At 40.2% G+C, this 22,422-nt stretch overlaps 2 protein-coding genes across 4 annotated transcripts in view; both read right to left on the bottom strand.

Annotated features, from left to right (window-relative positions):
- Window positions 1-2,618, bottom strand: part of rhot2 (ras homolog family member T2) — a 10,256-nt gene extending 7,638 nt beyond the window's left edge. Inside the window, exons 1-6 of one of the 2 annotated variants that reach the window (XM_005721563.1) lie at window positions 2,415-2,618; window positions 1,676-1,734; window positions 699-780; window positions 526-569; window positions 152-205; window positions 12-64 (exon numbers count right to left, since the gene is read on the bottom strand). In XM_005721563.1, coding sequence (XP_005721620.1) covers window positions 12-64; window positions 152-205; window positions 526-569; window positions 699-780; window positions 1,676-1,734; window positions 2,415-2,451 — 329 coding nt within the window. In that variant the 5' untranslated portion in view covers window positions 2,452-2,618. Of the gene's footprint in view, window positions 1-11; window positions 65-151; window positions 206-525; window positions 570-698; window positions 781-1,675; window positions 1,735-1,928; window positions 1,988-2,414 lie in introns of those variants that run through there. The other variant, XM_013913077.1, reaches the window with a different exon arrangement.
- A 929-nt stretch (window positions 2,619-3,547) lies between these two features.
- Window positions 3,548-22,173, bottom strand: wdr90 (WD repeat domain 90). Of its 2 annotated transcripts, none has more exons than XM_005721561.1 (43): window positions 21,889-22,173; window positions 21,655-21,746; window positions 21,328-21,504; window positions 21,086-21,224; window positions 20,616-20,786; window positions 20,207-20,333; window positions 19,805-19,872; window positions 19,470-19,543; window positions 18,679-18,879; window positions 18,455-18,517; window positions 18,291-18,359; window positions 18,090-18,200; window positions 17,850-17,995; window positions 17,703-17,760; window positions 17,356-17,474; window positions 16,619-16,780; window positions 16,386-16,516; window positions 16,114-16,230; window positions 15,371-15,606; window positions 15,138-15,274; window positions 14,927-15,057; window positions 14,306-14,436; window positions 14,042-14,203; window positions 13,661-13,789; window positions 12,490-12,623; window positions 12,372-12,406; window positions 12,132-12,248; window positions 11,712-11,879; window positions 11,524-11,606; window positions 11,349-11,451; window positions 10,972-11,093; window positions 10,029-10,182; window positions 9,692-9,882; window positions 9,347-9,515; window positions 9,065-9,188; window positions 7,809-7,980; window positions 6,589-6,711; window positions 6,232-6,400; window positions 5,892-6,022; window positions 5,159-5,302; window positions 4,265-4,381; window positions 4,035-4,119; window positions 3,548-3,891 (listed from the first exon to the last, which is right to left on the bottom strand). In XM_005721561.1, exons 1-43 carry the CDS (start codon window positions 21,899-21,901, stop codon window positions 3,734-3,736), a joined length of 5,463 nt encoding a protein of 1,820 aa, XP_005721618.1. In that variant the 5' UTR covers window positions 21,902-22,173; the 3' UTR covers window positions 3,548-3,733. The 2 variants fall into 2 exon arrangements, with proteins under 2 accessions (XP_005721618.1, XP_005721619.1); XM_005721562.1 differs by having other exon boundaries at window positions 11,745-11,879.
- Between the last annotated feature and the right edge of the window lie 249 nt (window positions 22,174-22,422).

Here is a 22,422-nt window from a genome sequence, read left to right as displayed (position 1 = left end):
CTAATACATACTTGTTTCCCTTCTCTGCATCCCCGTTGACTAAAGGTATCCATTTGGTTTTAATCTGAAAAAAGAAAAGGCGGCATGTAACACATGTGTGTGGGATCACTGTACAGTATGACACAATATAAGACAAACAGTAGTTTACTACCTTGTCTATTGTGTCCTCATTGGTGACATCATACACTACACACACCACATTAGCCTGTAAGGGGTGTAAAAAGAAAGTTGGATCTTAATCCTAAAAACTGAGAGCAGACTCAGTTTAAACGGTTTAAACGATTGCTACTTTACACTCATTATTTCAAAGACAAACAAAACAAAAACTAGAACAACAAAAAAACTTTAAGTACTGATTACATTTCGCAAGAGTGCATATATGTACCCGGAGCCAGAGAAAGGAAAAGGATCAGTCTGAAGTTTTATGGCCCCAGCTTTCATATTTTTATTTACAAGTATGCAAAGGTGCACTCCAGCTGGAAATAATAACATTTATTATGTTCTCTTGCTGCTTGCTGCATTTACCTTGATGATCTCATCTCTAAGGACCTCGTCACTCTGCTCTTTTTCTGTTAAAGTTGAAGATAAACATTAATCTCAAACTCATGCCATTCAGACACGTGCACAATTTGCAACTTCGACAAACTGCACACAGTGTACAACAAGAACAAATCAATGGTGTAATAATGATGTGCTACCTGAGTAGTCCACTATGTGTGTGGGAACCTTCTCTGGAGTCACATCAGCAGGGATGGTTATCTCTTCAGCTCTGGGGGGAACCTGTTAGAAGTTAAACATCATTAACTGAATTAATAATCACAAACTACTGTTGGATGCAGTCATAATAAGACTCTGGTCATAAAAAGACAGATATGGTCAGCAACAATAAGTAGGCTGTGGTGTTTAACCCATGCTCAATTTGTGTCAAGCAGTACGTCAGTAAAATATCCCCCACATCATTACACCACTGCTAACCTGAGCTGTTGATACAGGGCAGGCTGGTTACATGCTTTCATGTTGCTTACACAAAAATGCGACTGCCATCCAAATGTCACAGCAGAAGTCGTCACTCAAAAAATTGCGATTATCCAATTGTTGTTAGTCTGTGCTAACTATAACTTCATTTTGACAGCTGACAGGATGGTATCTACTTCAGTGTTGTACATAATGTGCTTTTAGCTTTAATTTTCTGCATACTCCAATAACCTCTTTTTACGATCAAGGTAACTGTTGCTTTTCTATCAGCTTGAACCCATCTAGCTATTCTGAACTCTTGCATGAACAGGATGCCTAATCTGAGAACTGCTGCTCAGTGGATATTTTTTGGTTTTCAGACCAACTCCCAGAGATGCTTGCATGGGAAGATCAGATCAGTGGTTTCTGAAGTACTCAGACCAGCCTGTCTGGCACCAACCATAATGCCACGTTCAAAGTCACTTTAATCACGTCTTTTGGCAATTGTGATGCTCGGTTTGAACTTCAGCTTGTCATCTAGAACATGTCTACGTGCCTAAATGCACTGAGTTGCTGCCATTTGATTGGCTGCTTAGATATTTGTGTTAGTAGGCAGTTCAAAAGGTGCACCCAAAAAAGTGAAGGAGTGTACATAGCAAGAAAAGGCACATGTTTAGATGCTTAGAAAGGCACAGCAGTGGTGAGCTGTGCTTACAGTTACCTGTTCAGGAAACTCCTCTCCAACCAGAGACATGATGAGAGATGTCTTCCCCACTTTGGCTGTCAGAGAAGAAAATGAGAGGATGAAAGGCGCTAATCTAGCTCGTATTTTGATAGCACCTAGTTATAAAGTAGTTATTATGCGTAGTGATCGCTTCATAAAGCCCACTTAATTGAAACGTGTTCACTTAGAAGAAAGCATGATTATATAAAATACCTACTATTGTTTGGCAGCTAACTGTTACTCTGTTTACCTTTAGTTAGTTTATATGGCTCCTTGATGACTGTATCGACCGTTAGAGAGTACTGATGTGTTAGCTTACCTAACTCAAAGCAAACTTTCCAAAATAACAATAAACGATCAATGAAATATACTTTTGCCATACTGTTTTGCACAGTATGGCTTAAAACTGTTCAGTCAATAAGATAAAAATACATAAAATGATAACGTTATTGCGATTACTCCGCGCTAGAATCCAGCAGCGCATTATTAACTGTAACTTTCCAGTCAAATATTTTAAGCTAGCGAAATATAAACGACAGACAGGAGTATATTGTACCAGCATAAAACATATATTTTTATATGAGTAACTTCTTTCCTTTTAAAGACACTTATCGCCTCTTGGCATCAGCAGTAACCCAGAACATATTCAACTAGAAGTCAAAAAGTTAGTTAGCTACGGCAGCTAATGGCTGCTAGTTGCTTAGCTTGTGCTCGGCTGTCAGTGTGAATGACTTACGTTCCCCCAGCAAAAGTATCCTGACGTCTTGCTTCATGTTTCCTCTCTCTCTGGAGAACAGTCAGACACGTCGCGGCACTAAAGTGACATCCACCATTCATTTGAATGTCAAATTTCTAGCTTAAAACAAACGTGTGCCACTCCACAGCGATATGCAGCCAAGGTGAAATCATATCTTTCCGGTTCACAGAGGAGACTGTGAAACCACGCCCTCTGCTGGGCACAGGCCAGGCGTTATTCACTGCACTGTTGTCTTTGGATTTACTGCACTGGATCAGGGTTTGTTTGCTCAACTACACACTGAAATCACAGGGAATACACAACAAGTGCAAACAAGAAAAAAATAATATCAAACATGATATGTGGTTTCACATCAATCTGTGTTCATCACTCCCAGTTTAGCATTTTTAAATCACATTTCATCCTTGCAAATATAAATACATGGAGCACATCATCGGGGTCTATATTTTAACATTTGTCCCATTTATTGCCAGTCAATACTATAATTAGAGAGTTTGCTTTTCATTAATTAGAATCTTATTTTTGTAAACAGAATAATTTGGGTGTATAGATGATTTTTCATATTTATTTCCTATCTTATTCATAGTCTTTTCCTTTTTTGTTTTCTTTAGGTCACGAGCAATTGTCCAAGCATTTCACTACATATCGTACTGTGTATGACTGTGTACGTGACAAATAAAAATTAGAATTTGAAATTTTTTTTTTTCCAGAAAAAACTGTTGAAAAGCCCCTGACAGAAGTGGTGACTAGTATTGCTAATTAGTGAGACTGTCATTGACTGGGAAGCCAGACTTCAAGTCTTTGTCACAGAATATCACTTGTGTGTGTCCTTTTATAGAAGGAACGCGGGGACAATGAGTACAACATATTCTGAGGAGGGCACCTGTCCACCTGTCATTCTGGTCCACAGCCTTAGTAAAAACATGTTGTAATTTTACACTTGCCTTTTATTTTCACACCAATGGAAAAATAGTAAATGCCAAGAGCTGTTTATCACTCATTTACACTAACACACATTCATACACTCTGTATGAAAACTCTCAATATATACATCTCTATATATAGAAATAACTAGACACACACAAAAGATCTTGAATTTAAAAAACATTATATTTCAAAAACATACATATAAAAAATGATTCAGTCGATAAACTTATGTGACAAATCTTTCAACAAGTCTTCCACAAACAACACCAGTTCCACCAAAAATATTCAACTGATTGAACGATCTAAGAAACAGTAGGGTTACATAAAAAAATAAAACCTAGGTGAAAAATAATGAGCCTGCACAGATCAGGTCAGAGGCCTCGCACTTCCCACAGCAGGATCTCATTATAAGCCACAGAGAAAAGAAGTGTCCCAGAGGGAGAGAACTGGCACGTCTGCAGTGAGTCGCTGTGCTGCAAGAAGTCCTGAAACCTGCCACTTGTTGACTTGATCAGCTTCAGCACTCGCTCTGATAAGACACGAGACACACAGCGAATAATTCATCACTGGCCAGAAGCCAACCAATGCAGCTTTAATGTTTTTACTGGAACCATGTGACACATTTAAAATATAAGCAAACAAATGAAAAAGAAAAAAAACCTCAGCATTTACCATGTGATCCCACAGCTACAAGATGACTCTTAGAAGACAGGCTAATGCATGTGGCCCAGTGGGGGAAGGAAATCTTCTTGATTATCTGCAAATAGGAATAAAAACAGGCTTCACACACTGTCTGTGTGCAACATTTGCTAGTATACGTTCATAAAAAATAAGAATTAAAAAAAAAAAGAATAATTCGAAGCACTAATGCAGTGAAGCAAAGAGAAAATGTACAGTGGTACCTGTTTTTTAGTGAGGCTATAAAAAGACAGCTCTTTCTCTACTCCGTAGCCGGTGTAAACCACCAGGCTGTGGTCTGCTGGGCAGAAGGAAGCCATGCTGGGGGGCAGGCTGTCACCCTACAACATATGGAAGGAACAAAAAATATTAGATGGAGACGGGTAAAAAAAACCCCTGTTTCTTTAAAATGGAAAATGTTTATTAATTAACAAGAGAACTTAAACTCATCATATAAATATGCCTGATGTAGCCACACAGACTCATTTTCATCTGCATTTTCACCTCCTCTCATTAAGAGGAGGTGGAGGGGCAGAAGAATCCTGCTTCTTGGTTTTAACATACAGATACATCCTCGTATCATCAGCATATTATTAGCTCATCATTGTGTCATCTGGCAAGTTACTGTAGGAGGGCAGTTTTTTTTTTAAACAGGTTACAACTAATATTTTTTCCCTTTCACTGTACAGAGAAACACAATCTTTTGTTTACAGTGCATTACTCACTAAAACTCTGTGCATATTTAAAGTCTAAATGTACTTCAGTCCTGTGCTGGTAGGATTTATGCTGAAGCATAAAATGAGGATGAGCAAAAGAAATACAGCCCTTCAATCCTACATTGGGGTTGAAGGGCTCTCGCTATGCTGTTGGAATGTTTTTGCAGACACTGCAAGCCAATATAGAGTTCTATATAGTTCTGTGTGACCCTGTTTATGCCAGTCCAGCTGTAGCAGCAGTTTCTATTTATGCACTTATCAAAGATTTACTTCATATATTAGCTGCATCAGAAACTTGACATCCCCCCCAAAAAAACCAAAAACCCCTAAACAAAACAAAAAGCCATTGAAGTGACATTTCAACTCATTACTATGCACTGTTACTTAAAATACAGATTGTACCGTGAAATGGGCGGGAGCAGGAAATGACAGCCAGTCTAGCAGATTACACTTGTCCTTCATCCAGTCGGCAGCCCACACACTGACGCGCCTGTCAGCGCTCGTGGCCAACCACAGGTCATTTCCTTCCAGCCCAAAATTTTTACACTGGGATCGAGAAGATAAAACAGTGTCAGAAAGGTACTGATGAAAGAAAAATGGTTTTAAGTATCACTAAAGTTAGACGTCTTGCTTTTAAATAGTTTCACACAGGATCATTAACTCTAGCTAATATATTTCTGTGTATAAGAAGCAGGGTTCACTGAGGAATTTTAGTGTTTCTCTCACTGATTAATACTGACCATAGAGTTTATTACCAGTTCACATTTACATCTTCAGCTTCATTTTCACACATGCAGTGGGATTTGCAGACATTACCCAGAGGAGTGACAATGCACATGCCCAAATGAATCAGACTTCGCTTTAGCACAGTCTATGTGATGTCCAGTTAGGCCCATGTGTCAACAGTGCAGGTAATTAAAGCAAGTGAGTGGGTTATGTGTCCTGCCTGCACGTTGTACCTACATCAGTGTCACGGAATGATTCAGAACACTGTTTTGATTCTGTGACTGGTTCTATCGAAACGACCTCAGCTGCAGGTTGTTTATATATCATTTTCATATATATTTCTTAATCTCTTGTGGTTGGTTTCCAACATCTGCCACGGTTTCTGTTGTTCTGACTTCAGAGAGCTGACCTGTTCAATCACACACTGGATTGTGGTGATCATCGCTCCTTTGTGGTCCTTTATGACTCGAATAGTTGCTCCATTTACCGGGCTGCTGACGGCTACCAGACCATTCTTCCCAGCTGAAAGGATCACATGACCTGTACAGTGGGGGACAAAAAAAAGTTCCAAAGCTACAACTGGATGAAACATTAAATTTTACTTCCAGAACAGTAATGCACAAAAGAGCAAGTCCTTCCTGTGAGTATTTTCACTGAACAAAGTGACGTAGCTGAACTATATTATCACACTCTTATTCCTGCAAAGCAGATAAAATGTAAATACACTACATTCAGCTCTCCTCTCTCACCATTAGCTGAGTACTGGATGGCAGAGATAGCCACGTGATGGGGATGCAGCTTCATCTCCATCTCTGTTGAGGCGAGCCGAAAGATCCTTACAGTCCCGTCACTGTATCCCCCAGCCACGTACGTGCTGTCTGCACTGGAAAAAGGGCTCCAGCACACACAGTCACAAGCCTGATGAAGACATGAAACAAATGCATGAGCTGCTTATTAATTTTCAGCTTCAATAATTCTGTGATATTACTGAGATTAGCATCGATGCCAATGTGTTCATTACAGTTTTGCTTTGATGCTTTCAGTTGGTGTAGTAAGTATCCAACATAATTCTTGTGGCAAAATCCCCTTTGAGTGTACTCACTCACCTGGTTGAGCACCTGGAACTGCACCACCAGCTCATAGCTCGAGGTTGACCACACCCTCACGCTGCCGTCCTCGCTGCAGGTGGCAAAGTGGCTCTCGTCAAAGCTAAACGCTACGTCATTCACCTGGAGAGCAGAGAACACACAGAGACGCAAGTGTTTTCTCTAGCCTGAAGATAACATTCAACAAGCAAACAGAGCATCCTCAGAGATCTTATTAAGACATTTCTGGCATTTTCTTGCTACAGGTTCTGCATATTTTTTATACAACAGCCCATTCTGTTGTATCAGGCGCAGATTATTATTGTGATTAATGCCTGCTGTGAATCTCTCTTAAGAGAGAAAAAAGGCTTATAGAAAGACCAAAAAGTAAACAAGAGAACAGCTGTGGGAGGTCAGATAAACAGACAAATCAATATGTAAACTGAACGTGAATAACCAAAAGCAATGTCAAAAAAGAAGCATTTAATAAAAACTGATCTGATAATGTCAGGCTTTTCACAGTCTACTCTTTGTGCTGTGGACAGATTGCACTTACTTAATGACAGGCAGCCTTTGAATTTCATAAAGAAGCCAATTAACTAATCATTAAACCCTTAATAATTTAATATTTTCCGTTCCTCTGAACTCCAGGGAGTCATTTTTATGCTTTTGTCTTAGAACTACCAGAATCTCCAAGTCTCTAATGCTTTATAATCATTTAAGTGTTAATTTTGTTGAGGTCTGTTATTTCTTTATCATTTTTCCCTGTTCAAACAGGATTATGGACTCTATCTATTAGCAGGAGAGGCAGAAAGGTTTTCTGCTGAGTATAAAAGAGATGATGGTGGGCTAATTTATTTGAAATGAAGAGGAAATGATTAATAGTCTTCAACATCTCAGCTTGAAGCACTTTAGATTCTTATCATACATGGACTGGATCTGTGAGGGGTAAAATCAGCTGGTTGTATTGATTATACCTGCAGCTATACAAATATAAAGAAACATTTTCTAAATGAAAAAGGAAAAGAGTGTCAAGTCAACATTACAGAGAGCCTTCTGTAAACAACACAGGACACATCAGCTCTATAACAAATCAGTTTTTATAATGATGCTATGTGCAGTTGTATATTTTAACAGTCACATTCATTAATACACATTTAAGGTATAACATGCAATCAGCCCACAAGAACATTATTATTTCTGTGTCACGAGCTAATGATTCCTAAATGTCACACTGGTACCTTAGTTTTGTGGCCGCTGACCAGTCGGATGTTGCTGTTATCTGACCAGTTGATGTACCAGAGGGTTCCTGCCGTGGTTCCAACAATCCCCATGTCCATTGTGTTATCGAACGATGCACTCACTGTTGCCCCATCCAGCATTATCTCTTGCGCCAACACCACTGCTGTCCCACTGAAGCACAGACAGAGGTGCTCATAAGCACTGATCCACCATTAAAGTAGAGACAGGTCTCTGTTTTATTCTTTACCTGGTTCTTAATGTTTCAAAAAACACGACAGAGCATAATGCAGAGAAAGAGGTCAGCTTATAAGTGAACCACGAAGTGAAAAAGAAATCTGCATAAATACTGTTTCTCATTTTTTGTTCTTATTCATAACACAAATAACACTGCTCACTGTTAGAGACAGACAGCCAATGACAACCATTTTATTAAGCACATTTTAAGACAACTGCCCAGATAACTTATTTTTATGAAGACAAAGGATAGAAAACAGACCTAAAGTGAAAAGGGGGGAATGAGTTGGCCCACAGTGAAGGAGAAGTAGTCATGAAATGTTCTGCAAATGTGGAAAATATTTCAAGACTATCCGATGATGACAACAAACTGGCTGAGAGAATGGCAAGTATGTGCAAAACAACTCGAATGTCAGGCAACTTGAAGAACACAAAATTTTAAACATGGTTAATTTACAAGTTTCTCTTACTTGCACATTTCCACATGAGTTATTTTACCATGCTCACAGCTTCAGAATTCTTCTCTTGACTTATAATATTGAATCAGAGGAAAACTGGCAAAGTCTGTCCATAACCTGTGAACTTTTTACCTTTTACTTGGTTGTTTTGCACACACTTGACAAACATCTTTTCTTCCTAACGCTTTCCCCCTCTTCTAGAATTAAAGAGACCTCTGGGATGAGAGATGAAAGATCTTTAGGAATCAAAGATGACCATTTCTCTTCTTTTCTAGAGCTCAAGTCGACCACAGACACAGACTTATGCTCTTCTACCCATTATTTACAAGTCAGTAATATAAAAATATAAAAATACAGAATTGCCTGTAAATCTATGCTATGATTATGTTATTGCTCCTGCAACATACACCCAGACAGTGCAATGGATGAAAGCAGTAAAACAGTTAAACATTATTTACCTTTTGCCCTGTATTCTCGTTAGTAAACTGACTGAGGATTGTATATTTGTATTAATGAGATGATATAATGAGACAGGAGGGATCATTCAAAATTGAGCAACAGACCTGTCTTCCACACCTCTGCCCTTTTCCTCAGCCTTCAAGCTCTGAACCGCTTCTACCTCCCACAGTCGCAGCCAGCGGGTGTTGCTGCCTGTGAGGAGGCGGTTCCCTCGACACAGCAGCACACCTACACCAAGAAAACACATCAATTCAGTTTCCTGTGGCAGAAGCTGTATATCCAAGATATCTCTATCTAAGCTGCACTAGTGATGCTGTTGTGTTTTTTTCCTGTGTGGTGAAATGTCACGCTATCATGAACACATGGAGGATTTTGCCTATTTGTACCAATTTCTCCTTCGTCGGCTTCCCAGGTCATTAAGCAGCGCTGCGTTCTAACATCCCAGGTGCAAACATGTCCTCGGTTTGTGCCGGTGAACAGGAAGTCATCCATGTGGTAGCAGAGAGCCGTCAGCTCCACATCACCCACCTCTGCTGGTGTTTTCACCCTCTGGACCTATATGGGTAAAGAAAAAGTCAATCTTCATGTAAGTAAAGTAAAATCTTCACTCACTTCAAAACTAAATGCATTTCTTTTACATTTCAATGATGGCTACATTATGTGGCCCAAAACTCCTGATCAGGTAAGAAAATCTTATTGTGTGTGTTTATGGATTTTTTCTGGTCGTTAACCTTGAGGTCTGCATCCTGGCCCTGTGTGTGGAGAAAGCAGAAGTATACCCCATCGGTGCCCACGCAGGCCATCTGACTGGCTGCTGATGGGCTGAAAGCAGCATCGTGGACTGGTCCTGATACCCTTACACTTGACAGCATCTGGAAGTTCCTACTGCTCCACAGAGCCACTTCTGGGTCAGAGAAGTCTCCTGTGTAATGGTGAAGAGTCACAAGCCAGTAGCAGTTATACGATTTGCAGCAGATGAGACGATTGCTGTCAGCTACTTTATCAAATATAATACGGAACAAACACAAAGAAAAGAAAAGTTCAACTGCAATCGGATACGACACTGACCAACAGAGAGAAAGAAACAATCATCCCTGGAAAACGCAAGACACTGGACGGCGCCGCTGTGGTAGGAGACACTGCGACGACACGTTCCACTCTGGACGTCCCAAATGGAGATAAGGCTCCTGCTGGAGTTAGTGCCACCAGCTGATGCTATAGTCTGAGAATGAAATAAAGACACAAACAACCCAATACACAGTTGATTCATATTGCTGACAGTTACATCATATAGCTCTCTGTGATGAAAGTATTACACTCTCGGAAAAAAAACAACAAAAAATGACTCTCGCACTTTACTTTACAACATTGCTTCAGTTGATTGAGGTTTGTGGGCATTTGTTTGTGCACAGCTCTCCAAACGGTCCTGCTTGAGGTCAGGTTGAGGTCTGGACTTTGACTGTGCTATTGTGACGCTCCGATTGCTTTCTTTTTCAGTCATTCTGTCGTAGATTTGCTGCTGTGCTTGGGATCATTTCAGCCAGGCTGTAGCTGCTGTCCCCACATTTGACCCTAGAATACTTTGATAAATAGAGGAGTTCATGGTCGACTCAATGACTGCAGGGTTCCCAGGTTCCTCTTGCTTTTGTCAGGCCAAACAACAGTTGCCTTCTTGGATACAAAGCAAAGAAGTGTAATCTTCTAGAAACTTTTCATATAATATAACTCTAGTTCCCTATATGTGCATTCATTTTTAATTAAATATAATTATCAATCACTATTTGGCTGTGGTCACTTTCCCTCTCGTTTCTCTTTGATTTTATTAGAGAAGCCTTTTCATAATGACCAGGAGTGTTTGGTTTCAGCACACAACTAAAAAATGTGGTTATTTTGTACCTTGATCATAGCAGACCACACCTGATGCTCCACCAGTCATTTCATATCAGATAATATTTCAGATAACATACCTGTAGAGTTTGAGTACTGAGTTTCGAACTAAAAAAAAAATTACCTGTGCATCATTTGTAACCGCAAGGCACGAGATCTCTTCTCTGTGGCCCTGCAAGTGTCTCTGACTTCCTGTATGAAGATCCTCCACGACCACCACACATCCGCAAGAGTATGCAAATAAACCTGCAACGGAAAATAACTGCTGGGTTTAAGCAATGCTATACTCAGTGGCTCGTTTTAAAAGCTGCTATGAGTAGAAAAGTGTTTCGTGCATTTGATTTCAAAGTTGGATTTTTACTCAAGTTTCAATAGTAGTAGCCAGTGTGCTTTAGGTTACTTTTATTTGTTTGATCAAGCTTAAGTTCATACCATAACTCTGATGTCACACAATATTTTCAGTTTTACTTTTATGTTTTTCTTTCAGAATATCATCTTAACCTTGGTCGGGGCTCCACACCATGTTGCCACGCCCGTTGCCATTGTAGCCAATCACTGCTTTGAGCCTTATGCCTTCTTCTTGTGCTTCTGGAGCTACAACAGACTAGAAGAGAGAAGAAAATAAGACAGGACAGCAAATCTAAAGAAGCATATTGTGGCTGCAGTGTCTGTTTACCTGATCAAGTGATGATGTCTTGAAACGTGGGATAAAGTGCTTGTAACAGTCTGGACGTACTGGCTTCTTTTGTTTCAACTCAGCTGAAAGGCAAAATGGCACCAATTTAAAAAACAAAACAAACAAAAAAATGAGAAAGCTAAACAACAGCAATATAATACCCAAACCCCCCAAAACATTGCATTTACAAGTGTCCATATAACTGCTATTTAGGGGAGAACCGTTGATCAGATCTGTCACTTTGAGGAAGGAGACAGCAGGTCTGGGATCAGAGGAAAGACCTGAACCAGTCTCTGGTGCTGATGCAGTTGGGATTGTCTTTGCTGGGGTGTCACAAGAAAACAAGGACCCCAAATCTGAGTGAGACAGAAAAAAACTGTTGCTTTAAAAGCAAACTTGACTGTATTAAATTTACAGATTATATGATAAAAATTATCAATGGCAATAACTCTAACAACTTAAAAACTACAAGCAGATTGATTATCAGTTTCTCAGAGCAAACCATCAGTATAAGACTGTGCACAAAGTCCCAGACTGATCAGCTAATCATACAGTCCACCACAGACAGGAACTACAAGCGGAAGCAGACGAACAAAACACAAATTTACCTCGGTGTCCAACCCGGTCGATGCTGCTGATGTCCAGTCGTGGTGGTGGTGAGGAGGGGAGCGGCGCTGTCTTTCGAGGCATACCGTTGGACAATTGTATATCATCAACTTCAGTGTCTGTTAAGTTGTTATATAAAATTGCAAGACCAACTATTTATTTCAAATTGGTAAAAGCAAAAGAATGAGATGCATTTTGCATCATTAAAGCAAGACTGAACTGGAGCAAACTAAATATGTCACCTGGTTTCGGAGCGTAGCTTATTTTGAAAGGTGAGCTGTGAGTGAAGACAGAGACAAATAAATATGAACCAATATAGGTTATAAACAGTTGTTAAGAAGACTCAAGAGTGATTATTACCAACTGTGAGCTGTAGAGTTTACAGGATTTGCCAGGAAGTCCCAAAGAAAAATGGCGTCCCCGACCGAGATCACTCCCAGTTGGTCAGGGGTGAAGCTAAGCTGCCGAATAGGATGACTGTGGCCTATGAACATCTGGTAGAAATAAACACATTTAACTTCACGACATTAACTCCTAAAACATCAGCCTCCTACTACTGTCTGTTCTCTACAGCTGACATAATTTCTACAATCCTAATTTCTACAAAAATTAGTGCAATGTGAAACATTACTGTACAACTGTAACCACTCAATACTTGCAAAACTATAACTACAATCAGACAATTGTATGAAATGTACCTTAGTTTGAAAGTACCAGCATACACTTAAAATACACGAGAATAAGGGAATAACAAGTCAGGTTTTTACACACACACACACACACACACACACACACACACACACACACACACACACACACACACAAGAAAAACGAAATTACTGTAAGTAATCTCAAAAAAGGCCAAACAAGTTATGCTGTAAGCAACTTTAAGCACTACATAATTTCTTGATAATTTTGAAAAAGCAAAACATATTTTACAGTTTTACAAGTACAACAGTGTACTTTTCAGGGCGCAGGCCATATGATGGCAGGGTTTAAACTTTCCTAATTTCAAGGTGTTTTACTTTTGAAATTTACACTTGAACAGTGATTGTGAAAGAAAATAAATAAGTCAGACTTGGCTCCATCACTATAAGGTCACACGGTGATGCAAATGTTGATGCTATTTTTTTCTTTCTTTCCATTTCTAAGTGAGAACAGTCCTTATCACATTTATATTGGTGAAATAAAGGCACAAGTAATCCACTCCTTGATGTGACACACACAAAAGTATGCTGTGTATACAATTTAAAATGCACCTACATTCTAATTATTTTCTTGCTTTCTATAAAAACCTGGCTTGTTATCCTCTAATTCTGGTGTGTCTACCTTTAAGCACTTTTTAGGTAAAAAATTATAATGTAATTTAAAATAAAATACATTTAAATTCCATGTAATTGTATTCATCATTATTATATATAATCATATTAAAATTACACCCTTTGTCATGAGCTGTATTGTAAAGTTTTACCAAGTACTTTAGTTGATAATATTTGTTCTAAAGAGTCTAAGTTACTCTTTTGTTGACTACCTGTGAGTTAATATCAAGCTGCATGTTATAATCCCACACTTTCACAGCGTTGTGTCCGGCTGTCAGCAGGAAACGACCATCGTCACTCACAGCCAGGGACGAGCAGTAGTGTTTATGCACTTTAGACAGCTGTCAGAAAAACCGAAAAACAACACTCAGAAACAAAGAGATACAAACTGTGTTCATAAAACTATACAATAATATCTTAGTTACTATATTATGACAAACTTCTAAGCTTCTTGTCTTGTAGCACCATATATCTCTAAAGAGAAAACCAACCCCAGGCATCTCCCATGTTTCTGTCTTAAGCAAATACTCAGTCTTGGAACCACTCAACAAGTAATTCATGGATTTTACAACAAAGCTGTTGTGAACAGTTACCTCTCGGAGGAGGCGGCCTGTCTTGGTGCAAACCCAGAGGATCTTGTTACCAGATGTGGCAACCAACAAGTGTTTGGTGGAGGCCGGAGGGAAGCAGACCTTCAGGGCAGAATCCAGACGGGGACTCTCTACATCCAAAATACTCACATCTACATGTAGCAGCTACAAAAGAAGTTATGTGTCAGTGTGGACAGGGTAAGACAGAAGAACCCAGACTCTAATGCTCAAAGTGAAAAGTGCAGATTGTACGGTGTGAGAGTTGACCTCATCAAGAGTCCGTGCGTCAGCAACGGTGACAGTGTACTCTGAGGGACCGACAAAAGCCAGGCGGCGACTGTCGCTGCTTACTGTGAGCGCGTCTGGAGCGCGCTCAGTGCCTCGAGCCACCACATTACCTAACCGAAAAGGTATAGAGTGTCAAGCCAGCTTATATTTGTAATTTAAAATAGTGTAAGTAATTGACCATGTTCAAGCAAATAAAAAACATTATCTACATAACACAGTTGTTCCTAGTAGAAGTGCAATGAATGAAAATCAGCACTTTTGTTGCAATAAAACAAACGTTGGAGAAAAAAAACTAATCCAAAGGAAAAGAAAAGAATAACAGCTTTTAAACTTTGTGGGCAGAAAAATCCAACATGTGGCTCTGCAGCAGCCTGCAGCAGAGGGTAGATAGACATAAGAGTCCAGTTTACCTACGGTACACTTTTTCTAAAACTAATAACCAAACTAAAAGTCTGGTTTACGTGTTATCTTATAGGCTTTTAAAATTAAACAGTACATGTTATGACACAGTGAGTTATTCCCATTTGATGCTGTGTCTGCAGAAAAGTTCTACTTATGGGTGTACTAAGAATAACTTGAAGTGGTTGTTTGTATACATACACACAACTTTGATGACACTGTGCTCTTCCTCAGAGGAGTTATAAAGTGCCAGAGACCCCTGTGAGTCGGCGCTGTACATGAACTCGCCGTCTGGAGAAAAGGCAAGACCCACCACTTCACCTCTGTGCTGCCTGTGTAAAAATAAATACATATAAATGGAAAAAGCTTCTTCACTGCCACCGGTGCCGACTCCGGGCTAGTTAAAACGTACTTATGATCCGCCAGCAGCTTGGCACTGGAGATTGCAAAGACTCTGACCATGCCAGAGCTGAAACCACAGGAGAAGATCTGCTCCCCCGGATGGAAGGCTACTGAGCAGGGGCTGTCTTCAGATACAAAATCATACAGCTGAACACAAGACAAGAGAAACATCGATCTGATCAATAAATGTGCTACTGGTAATGGGGACAGTTTCTGTATACTTGTTTTCTTTTTTAGTTAGACCTGGTGGAGGGAATCCATATTCCAGATTCGCACTGTGCCATCAGAAGAAGCTGTTGTGAGATGCCGATGAATGCCGTCGACGCTGAAGCCGAGCACAGTGTCTGTATGTGACCTCATCAGTGTGTTGTAACCACGGCTGCTCACATCAAGGAAGCCCAGGTTACCAGTAGAGGTGGCAGCTAGGACGCGAAGGCTATCAAATGAGATTAGCGCCGTGCTCACAGGTCCCTCGTGCTCTGGAAAAATACAAATAATGTACATAGCCAGCTATTTTTAAACAGCCCAGGATCACCAACAGTTAGCCACACTAACAGCAGAAAATGCCATAGCTGCTGTACTCCTGGATGGAGAGCCTGTAGAGGTGGCTGCTTCAAATTCAAATCCGCTCATACACCGAAACTCCTGAAGACGGAAAGTGAGTGTATCGAGTTCACAGATTTCTCATATCAGGCAAATACTGCTCATACTCTTAATTTAAACACCACTGAAACAGAGAGTACACTTAAAGCTTAGCTCAACCTCATCCATCCATCTACAATGTCATCAAAGTAGTGAGAATGTTTTAATTCAGTTATCTAATGTGTGTCTATAACATTAGTTAAATCAGAAAGGCCTGAGAAACAAAAACATAAATAAATCTTACCCATCAAAGCTCTAAATATTCATCACCTAAAGATTAAATCACTGCCTCTGGTAACTGTTAGCTACAGGTGAATGTTAGGCCATCTCATGACTGCGCCTACCAGCTTCCAGGAAGACTGTAGAAAAATCAAAGGGCCAGAGCCGCAGGAAGCCATCTTCAGAGCCTGTGGCGCAGAATGATGAGGACACACTGATGCTGTTGATAGCAATGCCTGGACCTGGGATGGGACGAACACAGTCACATTATGGTCGTTTGACTTATTTTTTCAGGTGGGGGTTAATCATGTAAATTATCAAATGTTAAATTGAAGACAAGTTAAGTTTAGATAATGTCACCTGAAGAGAATCACGACTGTGAATTCTAACAACCCACCTGTATTGAAAGTCCATTTCTCTCTGCGGTCAGCATGTTGCGTCTGTGCAGGTAACAGCCTCCTCACGTTTTTAATAACAACGCTGCTGTAGTCTATTTCAAAGATATGCCCACTCCGAGTGCTGGCGTATCTATGGGGAAGAAGTTACAGAGCGAACATGTTCAGTGGAGTCAGATTTGTTTCACACTTCTCCTGAAGTTAAGAAAACCCGCGTGCTGATTTGCTCGCTCACAGTGTTCGATCATCAAGATGCTGCTCATCAGAGTTTCCCTCCTCAAAGGCCACATCTGTGAAATCCAGTGTTTGGTATTCATCCAGGTTGACTGGACAGGAACGCAGTGTGCCTTTCCGCACTCGCCACAGACGAATATTTCCCCGACCGCATGACACCATCCTAAAAGCAGCACACTTGCAGATTTTGCCATTGTCTCCATTCTCGACTACACTGCGATACACTTAATTTTTCACACATTGCTTCTGCATTTTTATTTGTTTTTAATAAATAATTAATGACAGAGTGTACTGTTGTTCATCTGAGGTTGAATTGTTATAAATGATGAGTCGATATGAAAAACCTGAGCACTGACAGAGGGTGTACTTTCTGCTTGGTTGAAACTGTCTTTGCGGAATATCTCACTCCACAATGAAGTCTTCATTCTTTGTCTCTTCCTCACAATCCCCACAACACTGTTTGCAGTGTGACTCTTTGCATGCCTGCATTTAAATCTGATAAACCTTCACCTGTTTGCAGTTTATGAAGAGCTTCACAAGATCCACATGATGTCAGCACTAGAGATCAAACTGATCAACCTTCAGAGGACAGTGTCCTCAAAGCTTCCAACAGCTGAGAGAGTGACAATCCATTCGTTGCAGACTAATAACATGATGCTATACAGTATGGTAGAATGTGTGATTTAACATTTACACAAGTGCAAATGGTAAAACACACATATGCAGTACGGAGGGTACCTTGTATCGTCAAAGAAGGCGACCTTCATGGTGTGAATGTCCACATCTGTGTGCGTTTTGGCCAAGATGGACACCTCTCCACCTTTGCTAACATTCAGAGTGTTCCACACCACCACCATCTGTGAAATAACACACAGACGCAATCACCCGACAGCTTTGCAGAATCAGACTCCAACAAGAAGAGCCATTTATAGCCTGATAAAAATAAAGTGGGTCAGTTTGGGTTAATATTATTAAAAGCTTCTTAGAATAGTTTCATTTTGATCTAACGACCTCTGTGACTCTACATCTAGAGATAATTCTTTTCATACATGGATTTTCATAAGATTTGAATGAATGGAACTCACTGTTTTATTGTGCTTATCTTTACCAACTCCACAGAGAATGCCACCGCCGTAGGAGAAGCTTCAAAATAGGAAGAAAAATCTAATTTAACAAAACAAGGTTTTTAACAAACTTACACGTTATTGTTCTGTGTGATTGCAATCGGTTACCTAAGACAGGATAACGAATGTGCATGAGTCCTGAACATGGCCACACAGTTTGCTTTGTGATAGTTCCACACCCGAACTACACTGTTGTTGCCAGTTTGCGCTGAGGCCAGGAGGGTTGTGTTACCATTAAAAGCCAGCGCAGACACCTACAAAGACACCAAGTGTAATATTGAATTTTAAGTATCTTATTTTGGATGTTTCACATTGCTGAGTTGGAGCAGCACGCCGGATCTCATTTACTTTATCGGTGTGGCCGATGAAGAATCTCTGCTGGTTAGAGGATATCTTCATAGAGACGATAATTGCATGGCACGGATACACCACTTCATCGCCAGATTTGGACCACAGGGCCTACGGTGCAATGAAGTGCAGTTATTAAAATTTTTTTCAGGATTGATGGTTATGCGTTTTAGTTAGGGGTTTAATTCCAGAGGACCATACACATTTAAAAGTAGCTCCTCCAAAGCCGATGATTCGATTGAGCCTGAGAATCGGATCTGGGAGCAGCTTCTAAAAGAAAGAGCAGAAAAACAAAACAAATGCTAAGATTTTAGAAACAAACCACGTCCTGGCGGCTGTTTTCGTTTCAATCTCCACCCTTTTACCTGCTGTTTGGCTTCTCTGGACAGTGACAGACGCACAGGCCGTGGAACAGGAGTGCACACAAACTGTAACATAACAAGGTCGACAGGTTTTCTCAAGCTCACACACAACTGTACAAAGAGCACTGAAGGACAAATACAGCAGAATGTACAAAGAATGGAATGTGCTATATAACAGGGCATCCTAAGCTTGGACATTTATTTTAATAGGAGGACTGAAGCATCACCTCATCTTCACTTTCTTCCTCACGTTTGCTCAGGCCTTCCTCAGCGTGCACATACACATGAACTCCACCATCATCAGCCTCAGAAGGCGGCCTGGACGCGAGTTTGTGTGAACCGGAGGATGCCAACAGATCATTCTGGTGAGTGGAGACTACACCCAGCTCAGGTATGCTGGCCACCACAGGGGTGTTATTTCTTGATAGCTAAGAAGAAAATAACATATATAGAAAGATGTACGCTTAAAAAAAAAAAAAAATCATAAGCCTCCACCTAATTATATACTTGGAGTGAAAACTGGTCCAATTGAAAGTTCTCTCTGCTTGGACCAATTTCTTCTTATTTGTGTGTCTATACGTGTAAAAATGACAACCAGTACAGCAAACGCTCTCACAGTATTTTTACTAATGACCGTCTAAAGTGAGAAATGAGGAAAAAGGGGCTTTTAAAAGTGGCCTGGTTACATCTGGTTATAATGCAGGAGTTTAAATCTGTTTTAAAGGGTGAGAAAACAGTTCACTTGGTCAGAGTGACTGGTTTTGATGTTGCTCATGTAGTGACCTGTTACTGCACATGATTCAGATGTTTGCCTGTACTGAATGTCAGCTGTATCTCTTTTCTTCACACGTTCAATGTAATATTTATTGTAATTTATGCCGTCCTCCTGGCCTGGTCTCTCTTTAAAAAAGGATTCTTAATCTCAAAGATACATATTCCTTTATTTATCCAGGTAAAAGTATCTATACCGTACTATTCACCATGGAAGGAAAAATGTGCTAAATGTTATCAGTCTTACTAATTTTGGGTTGGTGATCTGGTGGATGAGGGACACACGATCTTGAACTGGTTTGCTGAGGCTGGGAGTAGACCCTGGAGAATACAATGGAAAATGGAAACCAGTCATCTACGATACATTACTACTGGTATTATTACCTTGATGAACACAAGCACCTCAGATTCCACATCCCATGAATCAGGCATGTAATATTGAGCCAGTAGTTTCATTTTCTTTGAGTTAAGACTTAATTTAACACCAGAAAGAAAGAACCGATTTAAGCATAATTGTGTTTTGAGGTGAGGCGAGCTCTTTCTTCAGTATATTTGGTGACGAGTGTCCTTTTCATTACTTACGATGCTCTGACTGTGGACTGCCTTTTTGAATGGAGTCAAACGGTAACTTTGTACCTTCAGAGGGAAACCTGTTGGGTTAGGAAAAGTTGAATGACTTTGTAGCAGTGGTAAAGGCAGATAACATCTGTATTAAATCAATAACAATTTAGGCTGCAGATAGGTGTAAATATTTCTAAAATCATCACAAAAGGAAAAATCCACCCTTAAGACAGTATTCAAGTACATGTCCACATATTGAGAGCCTAAATGACTTTGCAAACAAAGAAGTTGTTGATATGGATTACAAATATTCAGCGTGGCTATGAGACTAATCTTTACCACTTTGCACCAAAATTTCAGTTTTTGTATCAAGAAAAGTGTTTTTTCTGGACTTTGCTTTAAACTGAATATCTATAGCTGTACCTGATGTAATCATACAGATCATGCCAGGAGCCTCCCTTGGGCACAGGAAATGACATCTCTCTGGGTATGGCACCTGTTCCCTGAGATGAGGTCAGACCCATTAACTTAGCTTGACTGAAGGAAACTCCTGTTAAAAGATAATAACAATGAATAAGCAATGACTGGGTTAAAGATTTTAAAAGCTTCAACATGTGTGTCTGTGTGCAGCTATATTTCATCATCTTTGCTCGTTGAATTGACTGGTTTTACAGTTTTCTGTTCAGAGACACAGAAAAACACTGTCCAGTTTTCTTTTTCATAACTTGATCTGGCCATTTTAAACGAAAAACAGCAGTTAAACAACTAACTGCACATATAAAATATATACATGTACAGTAAGACGTCCATTGTTTGAAAGTTTTGCCCTCACCTGGGTCTAGCAGTAAGTCACTGGTAAACATGTTTTTCACTGTCATGTTGGCACATAACTTGATATTCTTCAGGTGACTGTAGGAGCGGCTGAGGTAGTCAGAAAGCGTGAGCTGCAGGTCCAGCATCAGACACGTCCAGCGCACTGATGTAGGAGCTGGACCCACCAAACCTATATCAAATAAAAATGTGTGATTTTTACAAAGTAACAGTCCCTCTGTATTAAAAAAGAATACTTTTATAGGATTCACAAGCTCATTAAAAAAGCGTCTGAGGGCATAGCTCAAGTAAGCAGTAGGGTTGTTTTCTCATAGACTTCGATACAAAAGCAGAGATGGGGCTTCTTAGAAATAATGCTGATTTTAGGCATTTCTGCATTAGCTTCACTTTTTAGATCCTTCTTATACAATCTGTGCAATTACTGGAAATGGCTTAAGTATACCAGGCAGCGTGAGTGTGCATAGTTTTTACCCCGTCTTGCAGATTTCGCTGTGTTTTCATAAACTGAATCCTTTGCAGCTCCACACAGGAAAGGAAACTGAAGCCATGTAGCTGTGGACTTGAACTCTTTGAACGTGTTGGAAAAGGAGATACGGACAACCTGACCCTCCTATAAAACACAGCACAGAGAAAGAGGGAAAGCAGTCTTGATTTCTCTGAGCAAAAATGAATGATATGCACAATGGATCATGCAGCCAAATAAGGGATGATACCCCTGCAGCGACATCTAGGTGGACCACAAAGTATTTGCCGGGGGTCGGCCTGAAGAGGAGGTAGAAGAAGCGTCCTGTCAGCCCCAGGGACTGGCTGCTGTTTTTGGGAAGCAGGATGAAGCTGTTGGCAGGAACAGGGCCCCTGATCCTGAACACCGGACACTTCAGTGTCTTATCCTGAGAGACGCAATGTTGGACAAAACATTCAAACAATTAAAATTCTATTTATCTTTAGAAAAACTAATCCTCAACCTGTGTGAGGAGACAAACTAGTCTTTACTGATTTCATAAGGGTAATTCAGGCAAGTGTAGTGTGTACAAAGTTACCGTGTATGCTGACACATCCCCCTCTTTTGCCGACCTTTTCCACTCTTCTACTCGGACATATTTGAATATGTTAACGTAGGGATGCTGCCAATCTGCACGATTAGAAAAGCTGGAGTTAGGCTTAACTAGTTATTAACAACGTTTGACTCTCGTTTAAAATCAGGGTTTCTGTCTCTCGGTGTTCGTTGTTGTATTTTATATGGATTTCATTCAAACCTTTAAAGTGCACTTTACCTTTGTAGGCCATTGATAAATGCAGCAAACAGAAAATCCACCTGTTGATATTCCAGTCTGGAAGTTAGCTAGCAAGCAGACAGTTAACTAAATAACCGGGAAAGTTCCTTCTGCCTTCTCCGGAGCTCAAAGCCAAACATAACCTTTTATTGTTCACATCATAAGATGCGGGGTTTTCCAGTTTTCCCGGTACCGTGTAAACAGCAGCTCGTTCAACATTTGATACATATCAAAGCTGTTATTTGCTTCCCGCTCCAGCCTCCGCCGTTGCCAACGACAGCACGACGGCCATGACGTCATGACGCTTACTAGCGGGTTGCTTCCTTCTTCTTCTTCTTCCCTCGGTTTCACATGGCAGTATGCACATGTGATCCCCCTTTCGGTACAGAGTTGTGTCCAGCAATGCACAATCTATATCCAAAGTAAATATACTGTATGTTCTATGAGTCTTTTCGATATCTATCGATCGCATTAATTTTTTAACAATTACTGCAACAAATTTTGCACATTTGCCTTCTTCCCATAAAGCAAAGC

The sequence above is a fragment of the Pundamilia nyererei genome, unplaced genomic scaffold (assembly GCF_000239375.1).
Source record: "Pundamilia nyererei isolate P.nyererei 1_Seehausen unplaced genomic scaffold, PunNye1.0 scaffold00005, whole genome shotgun sequence".
Classification (NCBI taxonomy): domain Eukaryota; kingdom Metazoa; phylum Chordata; class Actinopteri; order Cichliformes; family Cichlidae; genus Pundamilia; species Pundamilia nyererei.
Note: the sequence above shows the minus strand (reverse complement) of the source record. Positions and strands in the feature narration are given on the sequence as shown.

What these genes read in the sequence shown, in the direction of transcription:
- wdr90 (XM_005721561.1), bottom strand. An exon ending in AAGATAAGCACAATAAAACA is followed by an intron (nt 17,475 to 17,702) that starts GTGAGTTCCATT and finishes GTTATTTCACAG; the next exon opens with ATGGTGGTGGTGTGGAACAC. An exon ending in GGTGTGGAGCCCCGACCAAG is followed by an intron (nt 11,094 to 11,348) that starts GTTAAGATGATA and finishes TTTCCGTTGCAG; the next exon opens with GTTTATTTGCATACTCTTGC.